The sequence below is a fragment of the Cupressus sempervirens genome, chromosome 9 (genome assembly GCF_028749045.1).
Source record: "Cupressus sempervirens isolate cs-2001-9-10 chromosome 9, ASM2874904v1, whole genome shotgun sequence".
Taxonomy (NCBI): Eukaryota; Viridiplantae; Streptophyta; class Pinopsida; order Cupressales; family Cupressaceae; genus Cupressus; species Cupressus sempervirens.
Window position 1 is genome coordinate 56,663,855 of NC_143126.1, and position 21,667 is coordinate 56,685,521.

The 21,667-nt window shown below is 38.6% G+C and overlaps 1 protein-coding gene across 3 annotated transcripts in view; it reads left to right on the forward strand.

Annotated features, from left to right (window-relative positions):
* LOC149537618 (protein SABRE-like) overlaps positions 1–19,157 on the forward strand; it is a 264,963-nt gene extending 245,806 nt beyond the window's left edge. For all 3 annotated transcript variants that reach the window (XM_089798989.1, XM_089798990.1, XM_089798991.1), the window contains 4 exons: positions 16,979–17,368; positions 17,483–17,650; positions 18,064–18,445; positions 18,556–19,157. In XM_089798989.1, coding sequence (XP_089655115.1) covers positions 16,979–17,368; positions 17,483–17,650; positions 18,064–18,445; positions 18,556–18,665 — 1,050 coding nt within the window. In that variant the 3' untranslated portion in view covers positions 18,666–19,157. The remainder of the gene's footprint in view (positions 1–16,978; positions 17,369–17,482; positions 17,651–18,063; positions 18,446–18,555) is intronic.
* Positions 19,158–21,667: the final 2,510 nt, after the last annotated feature.

Below are 21,667 nucleotides of genomic sequence, written 5' to 3' on the forward strand. Positions count from 1 at the left end.
ATCATTCTTAATAATGGATTACTATTCTTTTGTTGTAGCATCCTTACAAGCTATATGTTTAATAGCATCTGAAACATTGGTTGGTTCTAACTTAGATAAATCACTCATGTTTGCTACATAAATAGAAATTTTTTTGGGTCTTTTGCTTTCTTTGAAGGTTCCAGATGGTGCAACAAAGTCTTGTGCTTCCTCTACAATCTTAATAGCCCAAAGTGGTCTTTTCTTAGGATTTGGAGTTTTCTCAAGATTAAGATTTTGAATTTCATCTTCAATTTCTTCAATGTCCTCCCTCTGAAACTCAAATTTTGTGATTTTCTTCAAAACTACGTATATATGTAGGATCTTCAGAACTAAGGGATCTTTTGAATGCTAAATCTTCTTCAAATATTACATCCCTACTAAGTTCAATGTTTTTTTGACCAGGTATGAAAACTCTATATGCATTAGATGTTTCACTATACCCAACAAATATACCTTTCCTCCTGAAGGGTTCTAACTTAGTTCTCTTTTCTTTTGGAACATGTATGTATACTGGGCACCCAAATATCCTAAAATGGCTTATATTTGGTTTAACCTTAGAAAATACTTCTTCAGGAGTTTTATCTCTACGGTGAGAGTGAGGACTTCTGTTTTGGATATAGACAACAGTACAAGAGGCTTTTGCCCAAAGATAATATTCTAAATTCTAATCAAATATCATAGCTCTTGCTACTTCTATAATTGTTCTATTCTTCCTTTCTGCTACCCCATTTTGCTGTGGGTTATAAGGAACAATATACTCCCTCTTAATTTCTGCTTCTTTACAAAAATCTTTAAACAAGTCTGAAGTATATTCCCCTCCATTATCAGTCCTAAGAGTTTTAATTTTGTGTCCTAATAAGGTTTTGAATTCTTTAAATCTCTTAAGGATTTCGTTTAATTCTTTACATTTTAAGAAGTAAATCGATGTTTTCCTAGAGAAATCATCTAAAATATATATATATAGTACCAGTATCCTCCAAGAGAAGGAACAAACATAGGTCTACATAAATCTGAGTGGACTAATTCCAAAACATTGTTAGTTTTTCTAGTACTATCATGAAATGAACTTTTGGTGTTCTTACCCAAAGCACATCTTTTGCATATGCTTGAATGATCTTTATTCAACTTAGGTAAACTAGTAACCATCTTCTCCATAATTGATAAGGTTTTGAAGTTTAGATGTCTTATGCTTTTATGCTATATTTCGTTTATATCAATAGCTTCATGAATTAAGGCTTGAATAGATTCTATGTTTAATTCATACAAGTATCCCTTTCTTTGACCAATCAACTTTGATTTCTTAAATGAAGAGTTCTTGGACCAGATCATTACTTTACTGTCGATGAATGCAACATTATGTCCATCATCTTCAAGTGTTGTAACAGAGATTAGATTTCACTTTATTCCTGGTACATAGAGTACTCTTTTGAGATGGAGAGAAATCCTCGACTTCAGTTTCAAGGTGCAGTTCCCAATTCCTTTGACTACATGATTGCAATTATCGCCTATGGTAACTTCGCTGTTAACTTCTTCTGATATTGAGTCTAGTACTTCTTTGTATCCTGTAACGTCTCAAGATGACCCACTATCAATTACCCATGCTGTGCTTGATACTTCATTTGATAGTGCAAAATACAATACATGTTTCTCAGGATCATAGTTTTCTTTTTTCCTAGTAATGTTTGTACAATTTACTTACTACTTTGAATTCTCAGGGTAATTGGATCTATAGTGTCCAAATTTTTCACATTTGAAGCATTTTTTTTTGGATGAATCTTTCTTAGGTTTGTCATTTCTTTGATTACCCTTCTTCTTCTTGAAGTGCTTCTTCTTACCTTTATAGGAATTTGTGTTGAGAATATGAAATTCTTCATCTTCAGTTTTCAATTTCCCTCTTTTCTTAAGTTTCCTAGATTCTTCTTGAAGGCAATCTCCTTTAAGTCTATTGAAGTCTAGAAGATTGTCTCTAGCACTTACTCCTTGTGAGAATGTTTCCCACGAGTTCGGTAACCCATCTATAGCCATAAGTGTTAGCTCTTTGTCTTCAATTATGGTCCCTATATTTACAAGTTCATCTCTTAGACTAGCCACCATTAGGAAGTATGAATTCATAGATTCTCCCTTCTTTATCTGTATATGATTTAGTTGCCTTTTTAGTGCAAGTGTTCTAGTCGCATTGTTAACCTCATATGCATTTAATAATGCATTCATCATATTAAATGTTGTCTGATGTTTCATTAACATAGGTACTATTTCATTTTTAACCCCATCTAATATGATTTGCATGGCTTTCCTGTTTCCTTTAATCCAGATAGTTTTATGAGAATCAACATCGGGTCATTTGGATTCTTTATCAACAAATTGTATTACATCATTGTCTTCAAGAATCATCATAATTATGAATTTCCAAGCAACGAAGTGTTCTTTTCGATCAAACCTATCTTCAGGTATGATTGTGCTAGCCATTGAATGTAGGAGTTGCTAGATATTTTAAATTTGATTGTCAATTTGCAGAGCCTAGGTTTGACTACCGGAGCTCTGATACCATGTAAAGTTTCTACAAATTCTACTACCAATCCAAGTGATATAATGCTTTTACTATTGCTGAAGATGGTCTTTATCAATACTGGACAGTATATTAAGTCTTCTTCTTGTGATGTATAGTTCTGCAATAATATAATTATATCTGCTATAAGTCGTATGAGGCTATGAATGCTAAAGGAGAAGACCTTATATTTTCGTGTGTCCTTTATCTACAATCATACCCTATATAAATATGGCAACCAAGGGGCGTGTCCCTAGGAGGGACATGTCCCTCTCTAGGTCGGCTTGAATTGTTTTCTTCCAATCGGCATCTAATAGAGTAGATTTAGTTAGTGATTAAACTAAGTTGGTCAATTTTATTCTTAAACAACATTGCCTCAAAGGAGACGCTGATCACACCTAAAGAAGGGACAATTATATATAGGCCTTTATTAGTAAGGCATTCATGCATAATCAGATCTGTACAATATGTACAATCAAGCCAGTATGAAATCAATGTTATAGAATTAATAGATTGATCAATCGTTGCCAATCAAATAATGAATTACCTCAGAGAAATGTAAAACTTGATTGGAAAAGTTTCGTAGTGTTGCCTCCATTTTGTGATGACAAAATGAAGGACAACAAATAGTCACTTATTTAAGTTCAAGTACAATAAAACAATTCGTATACTATGAGCATACTAACTTTACTAGAAGTTGCAAGATAGCTGGAAACTTGAGCTTGAGAGGAAAGTTAAAATTAAAATTAGTGGTGCCTGAACTGTTTCGAAAAAATAATGAGATTAATGTTTTAATTATTGATTTTTTTTTAAAATAATTTAGTTCTAGGAACCCTATAGAAATGTTCATGAAACTTCTAAGAATCCTTATTGAGAAGTTTTTGAATTGTTTTTAAAAGTTGACTTGACAAAATCAAGTGCCATTGAGCATGAGTAGCCGATTGACCTCAATGAAGTTGATCTAGAATCTAAATAAATTGCAAATAGTGATGTCTTTCATGATGATTAAAATGTAGCACTTCTTAAGGAGTGCTACTTTGCTAAGATTCTAGATGCACCCCCCCCGCTTGTGGATGCAAATGCAAGGGTGGGGGGATGCACTTGGATGCACATTCACAGGTGTGCACCTAGGTGCACCAGGTGGGGGGATGCACTTAGATGTACCCCAGATGTGCATCCGGGTGTGCAACGCCCAAAAAAGTGACTTTTAAATTTTTAATCATTAAAAAAACTTTTTTATATACCCTAAAATGGTTCAATATGAGGCCACTCATTGTTGTGAGAACATTTCAATTTGTTTGCTATTTCACACTCTTCTCATTTGGTCTCCATTTTTGTATTTTGAAGGGCATGTGATGAATGATGAAGTAGCATTACTACCAAATGATTTAATTCTATATATATTTTTTATTTTTTGTATACACACACACATACCCAAACGTATTCAAAAGCTCCCTGAAAAAAATCGCTTATCCACATTTGGGTTCTTGTACCTGTATCTGCATCGGGATTCGGACCAGTAACTTAGGTACTCGGACAATGATGTGGTTGAATGAATTAGGAGAGCTTGTTTCCTAGGCGCATCATCATCAAGACCTGCAACCCTCTAGTGCACCTCTCTCTTTGTAGCAATAAGATACATTTGTTTTTTATTAAGTAAAACTGGTTTTGATAAGATCTTCAAACCCATTATAATCAGATTTTGATGGGGATCTGAAACCCAAAATAGACGGAACATTGCAGAAAGATATTGAATAACGTAACAGCAAACAAAAACCAACAAGGGGTATACAAAATGACAGCGGCAGGAAGATGGAATGAATAGTGCATAGGTTGCACACAGAATCTTAACAAGGCAAGACAATACCCTACATGGTGCGGCAGATCATGGGCTAGAGAGTGTCGTCGGTAGAAATTGTGTATCAGTTGACGGGTCCCTTCGGAAAGGAAATTGTGTATCGGTCGACGGGTCCCTTCAGAAAGGAAATTGTGTATCGGCCGACGAGTCTCTTCGGAAAGGTTCTCGTTATGTAGCCGACGGGTCACTTCGGAAAGGTTTTTGTTATGTAGCGACATGTTGTATGTGGCCGACGGACTCCTTCGGGAAAGTTCTTCGGAAAGTATTTATAACCCCTTCGGGAAGCATTGTATTCATCTTATCATCAGATCTTATCATGAAAGCATAATGTAATGTTCTGGCATATGCGAATAATAATAAGAGTTCTGATGTTTATGTTCGTGTTCATTATCCGTGTGCAATTCTTAATTAACCTATGCGATAAACATTTGGCGCCATTGCTCAGTGGACCTGGTACGCAGGCAGGCGGATATGAATTAAATGTTGAATCAGTTGAACAAAGATAAGAGTAAGCTGAAGGAAAAAGATGACATATGCGTTGCGCAAGAAAATTTAATTCTGGCTCAGCAGACAGAGCGTCGAAGGAGATTTCAGAAGATTGCCGACGGAAACAAGAGTGTGGAAGGATTGTTGAAGGAGACTCGACAGCGGCTCGTTTTGGTGGAAGAAGCAAGGGAGGAGTTTCTGAACTTGCATACGCCACGGGAAGAGAATCTTGACGGAAGGAGATCGACTCGCACGGCTCGAAGTGCCAAAGGAGCATGAGCGTGGAGTGACCTCTTCATCCGAGATATACTTCCGGAACGAACAGCTTCGGTTGACGAACCCTCTTCTTCACCAAATAGCGCGGAAGTCAAAAACAGCACGAGTGTTGAAAACAGCGCGGGTGTTGGCAACAACGTGGGTGTGCAGAACAGCGCGGGTGTTGGAAACAGCGCGAGTGTGCAGAACAGTGCGGGTGTTCAAAACAGCGCGGGAGCTCAGAACAGCGCAGGTGCTCAAAACAGCGTGGGAGTGCAAAACAGCGCAGGTACACAACAAAACCCCCAACATACAGTGATAATGGCAGGTCCGAAGGAAAAGTTGCCTAAATTTGATGGTGATGAAGCAGCTGGTCCCATTCGACATTGTAAAACATGTGAAACGATCTGGAGGGCAAATGGCATAACAGATACAAACGAATGGATCCGATAATTTCCCGCTACCCTACGGGGTGTTGCAATTGATTGGTTTACTGATACTGATCCACAAAAGTTAAACAGTTGGGATAACATTAAGGAGGAGTTCATCGCAGAATTTCAACTTTTGCGCGACGATAATGAAATTGTAGTGGAGATATTCAATACCAAGCAAAAGAAGAATGAAACAGTACGGGTCTTTGCTAGGAGGTTGAAGGACTTAATCAGTAAAATGGAGAATAAGTCGGCAGATGGGCTCCAGAAAAGATGGTTCATTGAAGGCCTTCACTCGAAGCTGCGGGAAAAGATGAAGATCGTGCCACCATCGACATATACTAAAGCATACAATCAGGCATTGAACCTTGAAAGTGAATAGAAGACAAAGAAGAAGAAGAAGACTAGCTCATCCAATTCAGATGACGACGAGCCTTCAGGAGAAGATAGCAGCGACGATGAAGGCAACAGCAAGAAAGTTCGTGCTCTTCAGAAGGACATGCTTCGGATGATGAGGGAGTTCAAAAACATGAACAAGGAGGCTAAGGGCAACGACCTATGGTGCACAAAGTGCAAGAAAGAAGGCCATACGAAGGGATCATGCCCGAAAGAGCAATTTTGCGAGATCTGCCAGATTATGGGACACTCGGTAAAGGAATGCCCGTTCAATCTGAAAACAAGAACACCGCAGCAAGTGTTCCTCACGTAGGAGGCATCCCCGTCAGGAGGGAACGGGAACACCAGTACGGAGGGTGCCACATCAGGCGGATACAGAAACAACCAGCACGGTCAAAATAACAACAATACAGGCGGAAGGAGTCGAATTCAGCATGATGCGAATGGTCGACCGATTGTTCAATGCCGTGCATGCAATTTGTGGGGTCACTTTGCCCGAGAGTGCACAACGGCGAACACACCGAAGTTGCTATGCCGATGGTGTGGACCTGGCGATCATGACGATGCTAAGTGCCCGAAGTCTGGAGTAAACTTGATTACTGTCGGGACAGGCGAGGAAGAAGTTCTGGCAATCACTCGGAAGCAGGCGAAGCTATACCCTGATCCGACGGAGGAAAAGAAGAAACTGGAGGAAGCACAGGCAGAGATCCAGAGAGCAACGCAGGCAAAAATGGCACACCTGAAGGACACGCCTGGTACCTCCGTACGAAACTACGTAGAACAGAACATCATACAGAAAATTTTGCAAGCCGAGATACCTATCAGGATAAGTGATCTATTGCTCACTATGCCTCAGCTCCGATCGGCACTCACAAACATCGTTCCCGCTGCTCAACTACTAGGAGAACATGGAAGGAAGCAGGAAAGTGGAGCAAGTACAGTGGACAAAAAGGAGAAGGAAAGTGGCGCAAGTGTAGAAGATCCGATGTTGTTAGCCCTCTCATCCGGATGCCATCCGGCAGTCGTCGAAATGGGAATTCTCGGGCCTGTATTAACGGAAACAATTGTGGACGGAGGGTCCGGTGTCAATGTGTTGCCTGAAGACACTTGGAAAAAGTTGGGACAGCCGACATTGTGGCCACCTACCTTCCAGTTGTTAACAGCCGATCAACATGGAATCAAGCCACTGGGAGTACTCACAGCACAACCAGTGACGATTGGAACACAACCGTTCCTGTTGGACTTTGTCGTGATCCCACTAAAGCGGAGAGGATATGATGCCATTCTGGGCCGGGGGTGGTTGATACAAGCCAAGGCAAAACATGATTGGAAGAAAAATACTTTATCACTTGAAAGCAAAGGCTGGAAGTATGCCATCGATCTACACACTCAGAGGGTTGGAGAAGAAGCTCTATCGTCGGATTCCGAAGGAGAAGATGATGAGAGGAGGCAGAGTATGGAACCCGATCAGGAGGGAGTCCTACGATTGGAAGGAGATGATGATTTGGATTCAGTAAATGGTCTTTACCACTGGCAGATAGAGGATTACGAGCTCTTTCCAAGTTGTAATATGCTAAAGATCGACGAAGGTAAGAAAGAAGGAAATGAATGTCCGAAGGAACACAGAGAAGTCGAAGGAGGAAATGAACGTCCGAAGGAACACAGAGAAGCCGACGGAGGAAATGAATGTCTGAAGGAACATGGAGAAGCTGAAGGAGGAAATGAGTGTTCGAAGCAACACAGAAAAGCCAAAGAAGGAAACGCGGGTATGACTGAAGCTAAAGGATAGAACATACAGTACGAACCCAAAAGAAGGAAAGATTCTACTGTACGACTGCGCCGGAAGAAAGTATTACATTGAACCACAAATATAGCAGAAAGGTACCAAAAGCAAGGAAGACACACGATACGGTCTGCACAAGCAACAAAGAGGAAGGGTTCAATAAAAGTTATAGCAGTACAGAGTGAATGTGTTATTGACGGACAGAAGGGGCAGTTGACGGAGTCCATGGTAGCGAGCTTCGGGAACAAACTGAGCAATATGGAGATGACATAGAACAGGCATAGCAGGTTTCAACTCGGACAGTGGGTGTTGAAGTACGACAACCGGAATGAGATCAAACTAGGCAAGTTCAAAGTTAAGTGGGTTAGGCCATATCAGATCCGGGAAGTAGGGGACAATGGAGCTATAGAATTATGGACCTTGGATGGATAGGAAGTGTCTCAGGCGGTGAATGGCTCGAAGCTGAAGGTATACCACGGCCGGAAGACTTCTGCATCAGAGAATGGCCTTCGGGCGACCCCTTCGTCGTTGCAGACAGACGATGCCGACGGGTGAACGGAAAATTAACTTTCCTATTGGGGGAAAAAATAAATAAATAAATAAACAAAGAAGTAAAAAATTAAAAATTTAAAAAAAAAAAAAAAAAGAGGAAAAAGTACCGTGCGGTTTTCAGGAAAAAGTACCGTACGAAAAAGTGTCGTACGGCTTCCATATGTACCGTACGGATTTCATAGTTGAAGGGAAGAATACCGTACGGCTTCCATATTTACCGTACGGTTTCCTATTTGAAGGGAAAAGTGTCGTACGGTTTCCATATCTGAAGAAAAAGGTAGCACTGTACGATTTTCCATATTTGAAGGTGTACGGTTTTGCTGTAGTGCGGTTTCTAATACAGCGTACGGATTTTAACTGAAGGCTGATGTACGGTTTTAGCATAGTACGGTTTTTTAGCAGTCTACGATTTTTAAAGAGCTGCATATTATAACATTGGGACCACTGTACGGATTTTAATAGCCTAAGAAGGTTAATGTACGGACTTTATTGAAATCACCGTACGATATTTCAGTACGGATTTTCAACAACAGTTATGGTACGGATTTCTAGTATAGTGACCGTACGGATTTTTTTAGGGGTTTGATCAGTACGGATTTCTGAGGAAAGCCATTGACACTGCGGATTTTGGTCGTATGGCGTACAAAATTTGGAAGTAAAGACAGCGTACGGAAATTATAATTTGGAATGCGAGGTAATTGTATGGATTTTTCAAGCATATCATGTGTACGGATTTGGATTGCAAGATTACAGATTCTAAAGAGTGGGGTTTTGGCGTGCGACTTCTATTGCATTCAGACTTTGGAGGGAGGACGTTACAGGATATTGCATAAGGAAGGAGTCGATACAATGGCAGGATGTATGGTGTAAGGGTGACAGGAGGTTTTCTTAAAAAAAAAATAAAAAACGTCAGCAAATCAAGAATGCTCAGAATGAGTAACGAATGATGCCACAGGGTAGAGGAAGAACCAACGATTGCCAGAAAGAGTGTAGAATCGGCAGAAAATGACAGAAATGGTGTGTTCCGTGCAGTTTTGTGTGGGTTTCAGAGTGTTCATTTGGTCTTGGCGGCGAGGGGCGCTGCCCCTCAACCTCGTCGGGGGCATTGCCCCCTGGACCCTCAGTCGTTGCGGATTTCAATCGTGGGAGTTTGACCAGTGGAGAAGACTTGGAGCTGCTGCAGGCATAGAGTATCTATCTACCAGAGGCACTGAGAGTAGGTGTTGGCCGTGAGGTTGTCTTGGTGGATGCGTAGAGAGCTCGGGAGGAGCTGATCATCCAGTTGGAGGCAGTGCAGCGACACTTAGCTCAGTGGACCCAGTGTTGGAAGCAGAGGAAGCAGCACAGGTGGCTATCAAGGTCAGCTTGAGGAGTTAGTATTGTGTTAGCAAAGGCTATAGATGCAACAGGATGAATGTGAAAGTGATGTGGCAGATCAATATTGTTGTATTAGTTGTTTGAGTTTTGTTCTGTAGTCGTCAAGAGACGACTTTTCTTTCTAGGGGGGATGATGTCGTTGGTAGAAATTGTGTATCAGCCGACGGGTCCTTTCGGAAAGGAAATTGTGTATCGGCCGACGGGTCCCTTCGGAAAGGAAATTGTGTATCGGCCAACGAGTCCCTTCGGAAAGGTTCTTGTTATGTAGCCGACGGGTCCCTTCGGAAAGGTTTTTGTTATGTAGCGACATGTTGTATGTGGCCGACGGACTCCTTCGGAAAAGTTCTTCGAAAAGTATTTATAACCCCTTCGGGAAGCATTGTATTCATCTTATCATCAGATCTTATCATGAAAGCATAATGTAATGTTCTGGCATATGCGAATAATAATAAGAAGAGTTTTGCTGTTCGTGTTCGTGTTCATTATTTGTGTGCAATTCTTAATTAACCTATGCGGTAAACAGAGAGGGGAAATACACCCAAACCCCAAAACATAGCAGTAGTCTTTGAGAACATCCTGATCAGCCATCTGAAAATACACATTCTTGAACTAGCTGAACCCATAAGGAGAGAAAGTTCTTCGATTAAATCCTTCCAACAAAACACTCTTCCACCTGAATAGAAAGGGAGCCCACCTCAAAACGATAATGCAAAGGAGGAAAATCCCAGAAGAAACCACTTCTAAAATTACCTCATCAAACCAGCAAGGCTTGGGAAACTTCATCTCTATAGAAGTAGCAAGGGGAGGAGATAGAAGAGAGTTCAAAGTCCACCAAATGATAGATACGAAAAAGCCTCAGACTCGAGAAGGAGGGAGACCTCCACTACAATCATTTTCACTTAACCAAAAACAATGAGTAGGCCAAGAGAGCCCTTGAAAACTTCCAGCATCCACCTGGCAAAGGACCAAAAGATCACACGTGTGAAACTGAGAAAAATGCTTCCACACTCTCAAAACGATGAAAAAGCTAGAACAACTATCGATCAGCAGAGTTGTAACACCAAAAAAGAACCAGATCCCCTCTAAGTGATAACCCAAGGCCCACCCTAAACAGGGGAGCAACCATTCAAAAAATCTGATCTTAGACTTCTCAAAGACAGAATAGAGGCACAGGCAGATTATACCAAAAAAAGAGGCTAATCTCGGAGAAACAGTTGCATGAACAAACTCATTACAACCCCTCATGAGAACACAGTCATGCCCCCATATCTAGATCATCTGGCAACAAAGCATCCCCCAAAGCAGCATAAGAGGGAATAATATAGCATCCCCCGTAGTATCTAATAGGGTCACACCATGCCCAATAGCACGAAGGGCCCAGATGGGGGTTGACCCCTTCCAACCCGAGAAGCCACCATCTCTGTCAGCATTAACATTGTTGGGTTGAGGCAACCAACACATCAAACACGGTGTGTGCCAGGACTAGGACTCCTCTCTGAAATGTAAATAGGTACAAAAACCAAGCAAGGGGAGCCCTAAATGGGTACCAGCAGGACAAATCCCAATGTACTCAGAGAGACCTTTGCTGCCAAACAAGCCAATCCTTCCACCGTAGTACAGAGAATAGGAGAAAAAAGTCCCAAGCCACCAAATAGCAAATGATTGCAGGCACCACAAGAAAGACGAACCCAAAATGAGGACCCCATTGGCCTCCAAACTGGAAACAACACTAATCCAAAGGGGATCCAGCAACAGCAAGCCTCTCCCTCCATCTGGGTCGTCATGCTTCGACTCCCCTCCTCCATCGCCCGATCCTCGATCTCCAGAAACCCTTGAGGCACTCTTCTCTCCATGGTCCATAGCTCAACAAGTTTTTTAACAAGTTTCATTTAATACATCTGGTTTTTATGAATCTTTTGACTTAGTGTGTAGGTGGTTTTTGTGCGAAGTAGATTGAAATTGAAAATTTGAGAACTATTAGCATCTAGTTTTTATGTATGCACTATGAAATATACATTATACAATGCAATATACTAAGGAATATGAAGATAAATAGAAAAATCTATGTTCCACAATTGGCCGACTAAACTCTCAATTTATTTGCTCTCTACATCATAGAATGCCATTAACCTTCAGAAAACAAGTTTTTGTCCCATTTTCTGCAGTTCTGTTTTTAAATTGGATTCTTCCCCCTTATTAAATTTCAATTCACATTTTGAAAAACAGTCTTATACTTTTGGTTAGCCAATTTTTTATTGCTATAACTAGGTGTCTAAGGCCAAAACTAATAGCAATCTAGAAGTTGATATCTTTTATTGTGTGTGTATAATGCTTTTTGTTGTGCAGGACACTTTAGGTGCTTATTTTTCTATCGTGGACACAGTGATACAAATTCTTTTTTTCCATCTTTGTAGTTTTTTAAACAGAAAACAGGCTGTGTGATGACTCTCACCCCAACTATGCTGTATAAATGATATTATTTTTGTTTTTTTGAAAGTTTTGTTACTTCTTTGTGTTTCTAGAATTTATTCGAAGTTACCAGATTCTCTCCTGGAATTCCTGATTCAATTCTCTCAAAAGTCTGGTCCTTGTCAGATTCTGTCAAAAGTCTACCACAGACCGAATTTCGTTGGTAATTCTCTCAAAGGACCCTCGGCAGAATTCAGACGACTTTTGAGTGACTCTAGATTCCAGCATAGGAACCCGGATAGACTTTCAGAGAATTTGGTCAAAAAAACATTTTTTTGTTTACATTTTCAAAAAAAAAATTATTGCCAAATTAGACTCAGAATTAGACTGAAGCACATGATTGAACTCAAACTACTAATCATATTTAATTTGAATGAAATGCTACTTGAGAAGAATCAGGATGTTAAAAGTGTCACACATCTATTATGGAATGTGTTGTGCATATAGGCTAACATGTATAGAAAACTGTGTATTGAACAAAATTTAAAGAGATCTTTACTGTGGTTAAATCTGGATCCAAAGCCTGTTTTCTTGGCTTCATCCAATCTGATCCAAAGCTGCTGTCTTTGAATCATTGTGTATGACATTTAATGTGTGAAGCTTACAATATGGCACAATCATAACATTGGCCTTAAACAGGCCTATAGCATTACTTGATGTGATTCTAAGAAGAATGATGATGATTCTCTTAATGGTTTTTGATGATATTTGATTGTGATGGCTGATTATTAATGTTCACATTATTGTTTTCGAACTGAAACATATGGTGATGTATTTTGCCATGTTGCTTTAAATTTAGCATAGTGGTGTATGAACTTATTTGCTGCATATATATATTCTTGTAAAGATGAACCCAAAACAAATCCAAACCCAACCTCCCAAAAAAATTGAGCGAATTTTGAACCCAAATCTCAAACCCAAACCCGTACTCAAATCCAAACCGTCAACTTAAAATTTATGCTTTTTTTGTTTTTTCAGATTTTGAAAGATAACAACAATGCATAGAAAGTAAATTGCAATCCACTCTTCTTTAATTTAATCATGCCAACATGTACAATGATATACATATATATAAAATGCACATGCCCTTAAATTCAAAATGCAAGAACCTGGGAAAGCCAATGTGCAACACTGGTTTCCAGTTGAGGGGAAACGATCATGGATTGGTCTCTAACAGTGGCATTGGCATTCCATCAGAAAAAATGCAGACCTATGAATGTAAATGCAGCCCCATATGATCAAACGCTGCTTCTGTATGATTGAATGCAGCATTTTTCAGACCCCCATGTTAGCTGTATAAAATGCAGCTGCCAAAACTCAATGCCACTACCTCTGGATTTTCAGAATTACTAGCTGTCTCCTCTCTAGCCTCTTCTCAGCAAAAATGATAGCCTTCAGCTTGGAACAATTCAATTCTCAGACCAAATTGCAGCAGCAATCATAGGCACAATCCGTTGGCATGGACAAACACCAACTCAAAGTGCAGCTCTACCAAAAGAATTCATCATTCTCTCAGCAGCAAAAACGCCCAATCCCTCAGTATAAATATCCAAATGTCATAGAATGACTGATCCTTCACAAGTGGTTTGCATTTATAATTAATGAAGCCAAGAAAGCTTCTTCCTCACACCAAATGGCTAGTGGCTTCATTCACACACTTTTCACTTGAATGAAACTTCGCTTTTAGTAGCATATTCAAACTTTGAAATATAATAACTCCGTGTACCTTTTTATAATTAGACTTGACTTAAGCTTATAAGTTAATTAATGATGTCTTAATTAATAACTTTCATTATATTCCAAGCACAAGAAATTGTCAAGTATTCATCCAGATGCAATAATAGCCTGACCAAAAGCATTTCACAATTCACTGTTTAAAATGGACACTAGCCCAACTAACTTACTATAAATAGCAAGTTAACCACCAGAGACCCTCAAAATAAACAGTTAGCTCACAAGGGTCGCAATGATGAGATAACATAACCAAGCTCCTGAAACCTGCTAAAAAGGGGACATCACAAATATATATATATGGGGTCAATTGTGACATTTTCATTTATTGTTTATGTCCAAGTTTACCCTGAATTTCTAGGATGGAGATGGCAAGGGACAGGCGGATGAGTTTCCAGGATAACAAAGGGGATGGCTATATAAAATATAGGGAAATTTGCAAATACACATGAAATTCATATGAAAATATGAATAAAGCATGCCATTTAAACATCATAGAACCATAACATTCAAGTTTACAACATTTCGTTGTTTCAAAATACAATATGCATCCAAAATACGGAAATCAGAATCCATTGTCAAATGTCAATATCATATATGAATCAGCATGTGATAACAAAAGAATATCATACGTAAATAATTTTAACACACAAGACCAAAATGCCCAAAGGCTAAGTGCTGCTAGTTTAAAATCAGTTGGTTCTCCATATTGGATCACTGTTTACAATGAAACTATTTAGATCAGGTTTGAAGAGGCCATAAAGATTGATCAGAATTGCAGATTGGTGTGAGAGGAAAGCAGATTATCAATTGTCAAGCCACCTAGACCTGCTGTACATTTCTAAATTCAACCCAAATCCACCCATTAGTAGACGTTCAGCAAGGAGGCAAAAAGCAGACTACTGGCATTCATAATCTAGGTCGGCGTATAGCTACAGGCCGCCAGGACTCAGATCAGACAGAAGCAGCAAGCAAAAACACCATTTCCCAGAGTTGTACTGTCAGAGCTGAGTTTTCTTGTTGCCCAGGCCAGATTGGTAGTTGATAGCAGCTTTAGGCAGTTAATCAATCAATTTGGTGGGATCTGCATCAGCATTCATCAGTTGTGTGAGAGAGAATCGGGAGGTTTAGATTCCATTCCATCCATTTGCAGTTTTCAAAGAAAGTCAGATTTGTATAGCAGACAGTCTGGTATGGACTTGAATGAATTGTTCTATGAAAATAAAAACAGATTTCCATCACTTTTAAAAAAATTCAATCATTCTCAGCGTCTATCCTTTGAAGTACTTGTGTTTCAGTATTTGATTAAAATTTTACAATTGCATATCAATATCCAAAAACAATGAAAAACTTTAACCACAGCAAAAAACAAAAATCAGAACAATTGAGGATGGACAGCCGTCCCCAGTGTGGTCAGGGGATGGCTAGGGTGTCCCTAGTTGTCCTTGGTACAGCCAGAAGTCCCCTATTTTTTGGGTGACGTCCCCACCAAAATTTTGAAAATCCAGGACACTGGGAAGGGAGATGTCCTCAAAATAACCTGGGTACTGGACAGAGGAAATTAAGCCAGGGATGCGTCCCTTGGTAAATAATTTATTACCTACAAAACTCTGGTTACAATGAGTTAATGATTTGTTTTTCTCAGCCAAAAAACCATATGTGGATATTGGTAATTTTGATGTACCTTTTATGTTACCACTGTTTTAGATCTTATTCTTTGCCTTATTTTGGTCATTACTGTTTAACATTTCTTTCATAGAAAATATTGTCTACTACTTGTACAGAAAAAGATGAAAGACTACCAGTGCAGACCACCCAAATTTATGTGTTCGGTTTCTTGATTTTTCTTTTTCTCTAGTTTGTATTGAGGACTGTAGTCAGCTGAAGAGGTTACTTACGTATAGTAGTTATAGTTAGCACTAAGTACACGGTGACTTATTACGCTACTTAACACTATTTAATAAATTATGTATATAATATGATCTCGAAAAGATATCATAACAGGCTGCACTGTTGACTTGGTGCTTTTGAATAATCAAATCATTATTTTCTGTAACCCTTTAGTAGTATTTACATTTGTGGCTGTTTGATCATTTATTTAATATAAACATCACAACTGTAAAGAATGCACAAGGTTGAATGAATGTTATCATAATGTGCAGCTAATTTATTTTGTTCCTCTTTCTAGCAGCGAGGCAGACCAAATGTTGTTTTCTTATTTAAACTTTCAGAAGTAGTTACTTTGGTCATTGCATATGTTGATCTCAGTGCTTTAACATAGTTCTGTATAGTGTATACAACCCCAACGTAACTGATATTTTGGTTGACCTAAAAATGTACACAACAAATCTAAAGTCAATCAAGACATTCATTTTGTATGCTTTTGCAATAAATCAATTAAATTTCCGAAGTATCTAGTCCAAGGGGTTACACTTAATTGATCAAAGCATTGAGTTTTCATTGTGGATACCCAAATTCAAATCCCAAAGACACATCTTCTAAGTTGTGACTCTTGGTCTTCCATTAGTGACTTCTAATGTGGAAATGGTTTCTAAATAATTGGATTTCTAAGTTTGTCAGACTTGGTCTTCCATAGGTAGTTTCAGTGTGTTTGGTTGAAAGAAGCTGATAGTAGTCTCATGGCTGTGCTCAGAAGCGCTTTTATTGATCTCATGTTGATACTCATATGAGCAGCAAATTTGTAAACAATTAGCAATTAATTAAAAAACCACGTATTCATATGTCATCAGACTATCATGCAAATTATCTGATCTTGATTTACTATTTTCTCTTATGTTGGTTTATCTCTCCTTGCTTTTCGCAATTTGGAAAGAAATAACATTTTTAATTTGTATTTAATGATTTTGTCCTCGAATGGGCAACCATAATGTTGTACCATCCTATTATTAACATTGTCTTCACAAAGTCCTATGGGTTGAATCACTTTGGAAGTACTATTCATAATCTCACCATGATCAAATTCTTTATTTATTCCTTTTCTGAGGAAAAATTAGTTATTCATACTGCACTATATTCATTTTCCTTATAGGCATCTTCCCACATCATTTATGCAGGCACCTAGATTGCAGAGTCAAAAGACAACCCCTGCTGCTGGCCCTAGTGCAGAACACCGGAGGACATCATCATTTGACAGGTCATGGGAGGAAAATATAGCAGAATCTGTTGCAAATGAACTTGTGTGTCATGCGCAAGGTAAAAAGATGTATTGCTCAAACAGTGGCCCTCTTAGCACAACAAATGAACATCCATCTGGAATCCCTACTTCTGCAACAGCTGCACCTGTGGGAAGTGTTGATGTATCCAAGAACAGATCGAGAGAGATTAAGCCGATTAAACCAGCCAGATCTTCTCATGAAGAAAAGAAGCCAAGCAAGTCACATGAAGAAAAGAAAGTATCTAGAGCACGCAGAGCTCTGGAATTTCAGAACATAAAGATAAGTCAGGTACTGTTTTTTAGCATGCTCAAGAAACTCCTACAAGCCAGGAAACATTGTGAAGCCTGTTGATTAACAGTTCTTAATATATTTTATCATGGTGGCTATTCTTTGCTAATGCAGGTAGAGTTGCTTGTGACCTATGAGGGATCTAGACTTGCATTTAATGATTTGAGACTGTTGATGGATACCTTCACTCTAGTTGATTACACTGGTACTTGGCGGAGATTGTTTGCTCGTGTCAGGAAACACATAATATGGGGAGTTTTGAAATCTGTTACTGGCATGCAGGTATTAAGTCTCCCTCTGGTCTTGGTCATATTTCTATTTGATACTAATTTTGCCATCCTAGTGGTATTCTTTCAATTCTTGCAAGTAAAGTAGATAGTTAACTTCAATGTTGTTTGTAAGTGCGTGCTTTATTCATTTTGATTTTAAATCGGTGGAAACATGGCCATACAAGAATGTTCACTTTCATATAGCTTATTGTTATGCCGAGGCCAGGCTAGTGGCATCTTCATAGGAAGTTGCCTGTATTTGAATCGCTATCTTGTGGAAGAGTTCATGTTGGACAACATATGTGAAAAATTCAAATGGGAATATAGTTACAGATCAATTGTTTCCATTGCAATGTTATTGATATATACATACACATTGAAGAAGCATCATGTGCTTGCTGATTTTAAAACTCCTTATTGGTACAGGGAAAGAAGTTCAAGGACAAGGTTCAAGGCCAACGACAAGCAGATGGAGGTGCTTCCCCTGACAGTGATTTGAATTTCAGTGATAGTGATGGAAGCCAACCAGGCAAGAATGACCAGTTTCCAATTACCTGGTTCAAGAAGCCAAATGACCGTGCAGGTGAAAGCTTTGTAACATCTATCAGAGGATTATTCAATTCTCAGCGACGGAAAGCAAAAGCATTTGTGTTACGCACAATGAGGGGGGATGCTGAAAATGAATTTCAAGGTGAATGGAGTGAGAGTGATACTGAGTTCTCCCCATTTGCGAGACAATTGACCATGAACAGGGCCAAGAGGCTTATACGACGGCATACAAAAAAATTTCGTTCAAACAGACACAAAGGTTTGTAACTCTTTTGGAATGTAGAAGAAATTGGCATTTGAATGAAGCTACATGATCTTTTCTGTGTGAAATTTAACTTTTCCATCTGACATGTAATGTCTCTTTTGCAGCATTACCTTTTCTTAGAGATTCATTCCAGTCATCACCAAGGACAACACCTTTCCAAAGTGAGGCAGAATCTTCAAGTGTCTCTTCTGCATACGAGGATTTCCATGATTAGTATTAGCATCTTCCTTCCAGCCATGCTGTGCTTGTATGTATATAATATCGATACCTGCATCCCAATGCTGTTCCTGCTGGTCTATGCATGTCTTCTTTTCCCAGGCTATATGTAACTTAGCAATAATGTACCAATAATAAGGAAAGTATTTAATGAGACCAACTTAACCAAGCAACACACAACTCATTCAAAAGCAATGAGTCAAACGTATGCCTTGTACAATGAGTTTCCTTCTGACTTCTGCCCTATGAAGCCAATTTTGTTGTAATTGTTGAGGATGTAGCTCAGGCAGCTTGAGAAACTGTATCATCTCCCACAAGCAGATGGAGAGTCATCGGAAACCAATTAACTAATTTTGTATCCCCAATTCATGCCAAATAAAACAATACCCGTCAAGAAGTAGAGGGAAAATATCATGTTACGGAAGACATCTACTAAGTTCTGGTGTATACATTCTTTGTGTTTAATCCGAATATTCAACCCTTTGGCTGAGTTTGTGTATGATATATTTGTGAATGTTTGCAGTTAAAGCGAGTAGGATATCCTGTTTGTATTTAAATTTGCATTACAAAAAAGTTCTTGCAGCGTAGTGCATTACAACTGCGATCTAATTCTGTAATGATCTCTACGAGCTTCTGAAGAGGCAAAAGGAACTATAGCAATAATGTTTGCTTGATTAGTAATTATTAACGTGCCTTTCAACCTTAACTATTCGTTTGGTTTTTTTAATACTGAAAAGGCAAAACCATTCATTTCTTTATTCTTCGTTTTATGATGGATCACATAATGTGATAAAAAATATTGATGATAATAAAACATGGGATTTTTAAATCGAGAAACACCTATTCAACAAGTGAACTAACATCGTAATGAGAACTGACAAATCCAACTATATTCCCAGCGGACATGAATAAATGACCCGACATCAGCATTGTAGATAATAATATGATGAGAGGGAGGGAAGATTAGTTTCAAGTCGTACATCGTTTTATAAACTGCTGAAACCGAAATTATTATATGATTGATTTTGTGACTACGTGCTATTGAGCATTTTATTTTCCATTGTGGTGTTCGTAATTTTACAAGAATGATCAATTTGGAAAGATTTGAAAAATATACTTCTTTTTTTCGTTTAACTTGAAGGAATCTATATGCAAATGTATCAAATCTTGAAGGTTAACAACTTGCTAAATAAATATTTTGATTAAAACAAGATACAGCTTTATAGCTAATTTTTGTAAATACACAATCATGCTATATATATATATAATAGGAAAAAAAAAGTTCTCAAACATTCACAAGGCTAGACATATCTTTTGACGAGTCTACTTGATCAAACCTATTATGCAAGATAATGATGGGCACCTCCAACTTCTCAATAGATCACTCAGCAAGTAAAATAATAGTTGTGTGTTCTTTGTGCCTACAATGATGCACAAATAAACAGAGAAGCAAAAGAAAGCAAAAAAATTTGTGAGTGCTATCTACAAAGTAGAGTGAAGAAATGTAGAGATAATGAAACAATAAAATAAGGTAATGCATACATTTATTGGTTTGTACTTTCTTTGAACATTTAATGAAGTGTGTGGATACTAAATTCTTAGTGGATTACAAAAGTAGAATGAGAACAAATTCTGTTAAATGTGAACCAAAGGGTGTGAAGGGCAAGGCACAACATTTTCTTTGTCGATGGAATTATGTTTGGAACATAGCAATATGTATCAACAAATTTATTTATTTTGCAAATATATTTGTGATAGAAGATGAACGAGATTTTTTTTGGTACAATTTGAAATAACTTCAAAATGAAGAGAAGGTAAAGCCATTAATTTGTGAAGTACGTACTTTCAATCCTTTTTTTTATTGGTAACACTTCATTTTATTAACTAGAAAGAGATATGACATATGAAACACATAAAGATAATAGCATATTTGTATCCACCACCTTGCCAACATATAGCAAACTACTCTAAATAGATCTACACTGTAGAAAACTGACCCCAAAATAAGTCCCCCAACACCCCCATCATTGTTCATTGCTTACAAAAACATGGGATTAACCCCATCAGCACTCTAGCTCCAAAAACAATGATGCCCTACCCAATACATATGAACATTTACAAGCATAAACACTATACAAACTTGAGACAAAGACCAACTCAAATCAACTAACAACTGATTACAACAAAAGAAGAGATTGCAACACGACCATTTTGGACCACATCTCAATTATGAAACCAACTTGCAACTTCCTCTTTTGAAAAGTTGGGAATGTCTCTCTCTGGTTTCTCGATCAATGGCTCCATGACACCTTGGCTTTGGCCTGGGGAAGCAAAGAGACATCCACCATGACTTCAAAGGGACCCTCATTCCACACTTGCCTCCCCGTCTTCACACCTCACTTGCCAACATCATTCCCCTGACTCGCTTGGTCAAAGTTGCCTTCTGATCAAAGGCCTCCCATCAACATCCACCGATGCATTTGATTTGTGAGTAGTCTAACATTTTCCACTTCCCGCAGTCCTCTCTCCCATGTTCCTAATATGCTTTGCCACAAAGTCCTTCACTTTCTCCCATCCCTCCTCCACCACTGGCAACTGAACCCATGGCAGATTTTCTGAAGACCAAATGATCAAAGGTCGAATGGGAGTGTTTCCAGCACTAATCATACACCACTGTCCATTCCCCATATCCATCCCCTTGACCAACACTACTTGGTTAATATTGTCCTCTATGCTACACACCAACAGAGGCTCCAAACACTCTTGTGCAATGAGTTGTTACTTTGGACAAAATCCTACAACCTTGTTGGTATGAATTTTATAATGTTCCCATTGTTGGTCAAAACTCTATATCATGTTAGATGACATATTCAAGTAAGAAGATTGCTATTAGAGACTAATATGTTATCGGGGACATAACAAGGCTTAGCTTATCAAAGAAGATAAAGTCTATTGGTGGGAAAAGGATGAAGAATTCGAGGGAAGCTTATGGAAGACTTT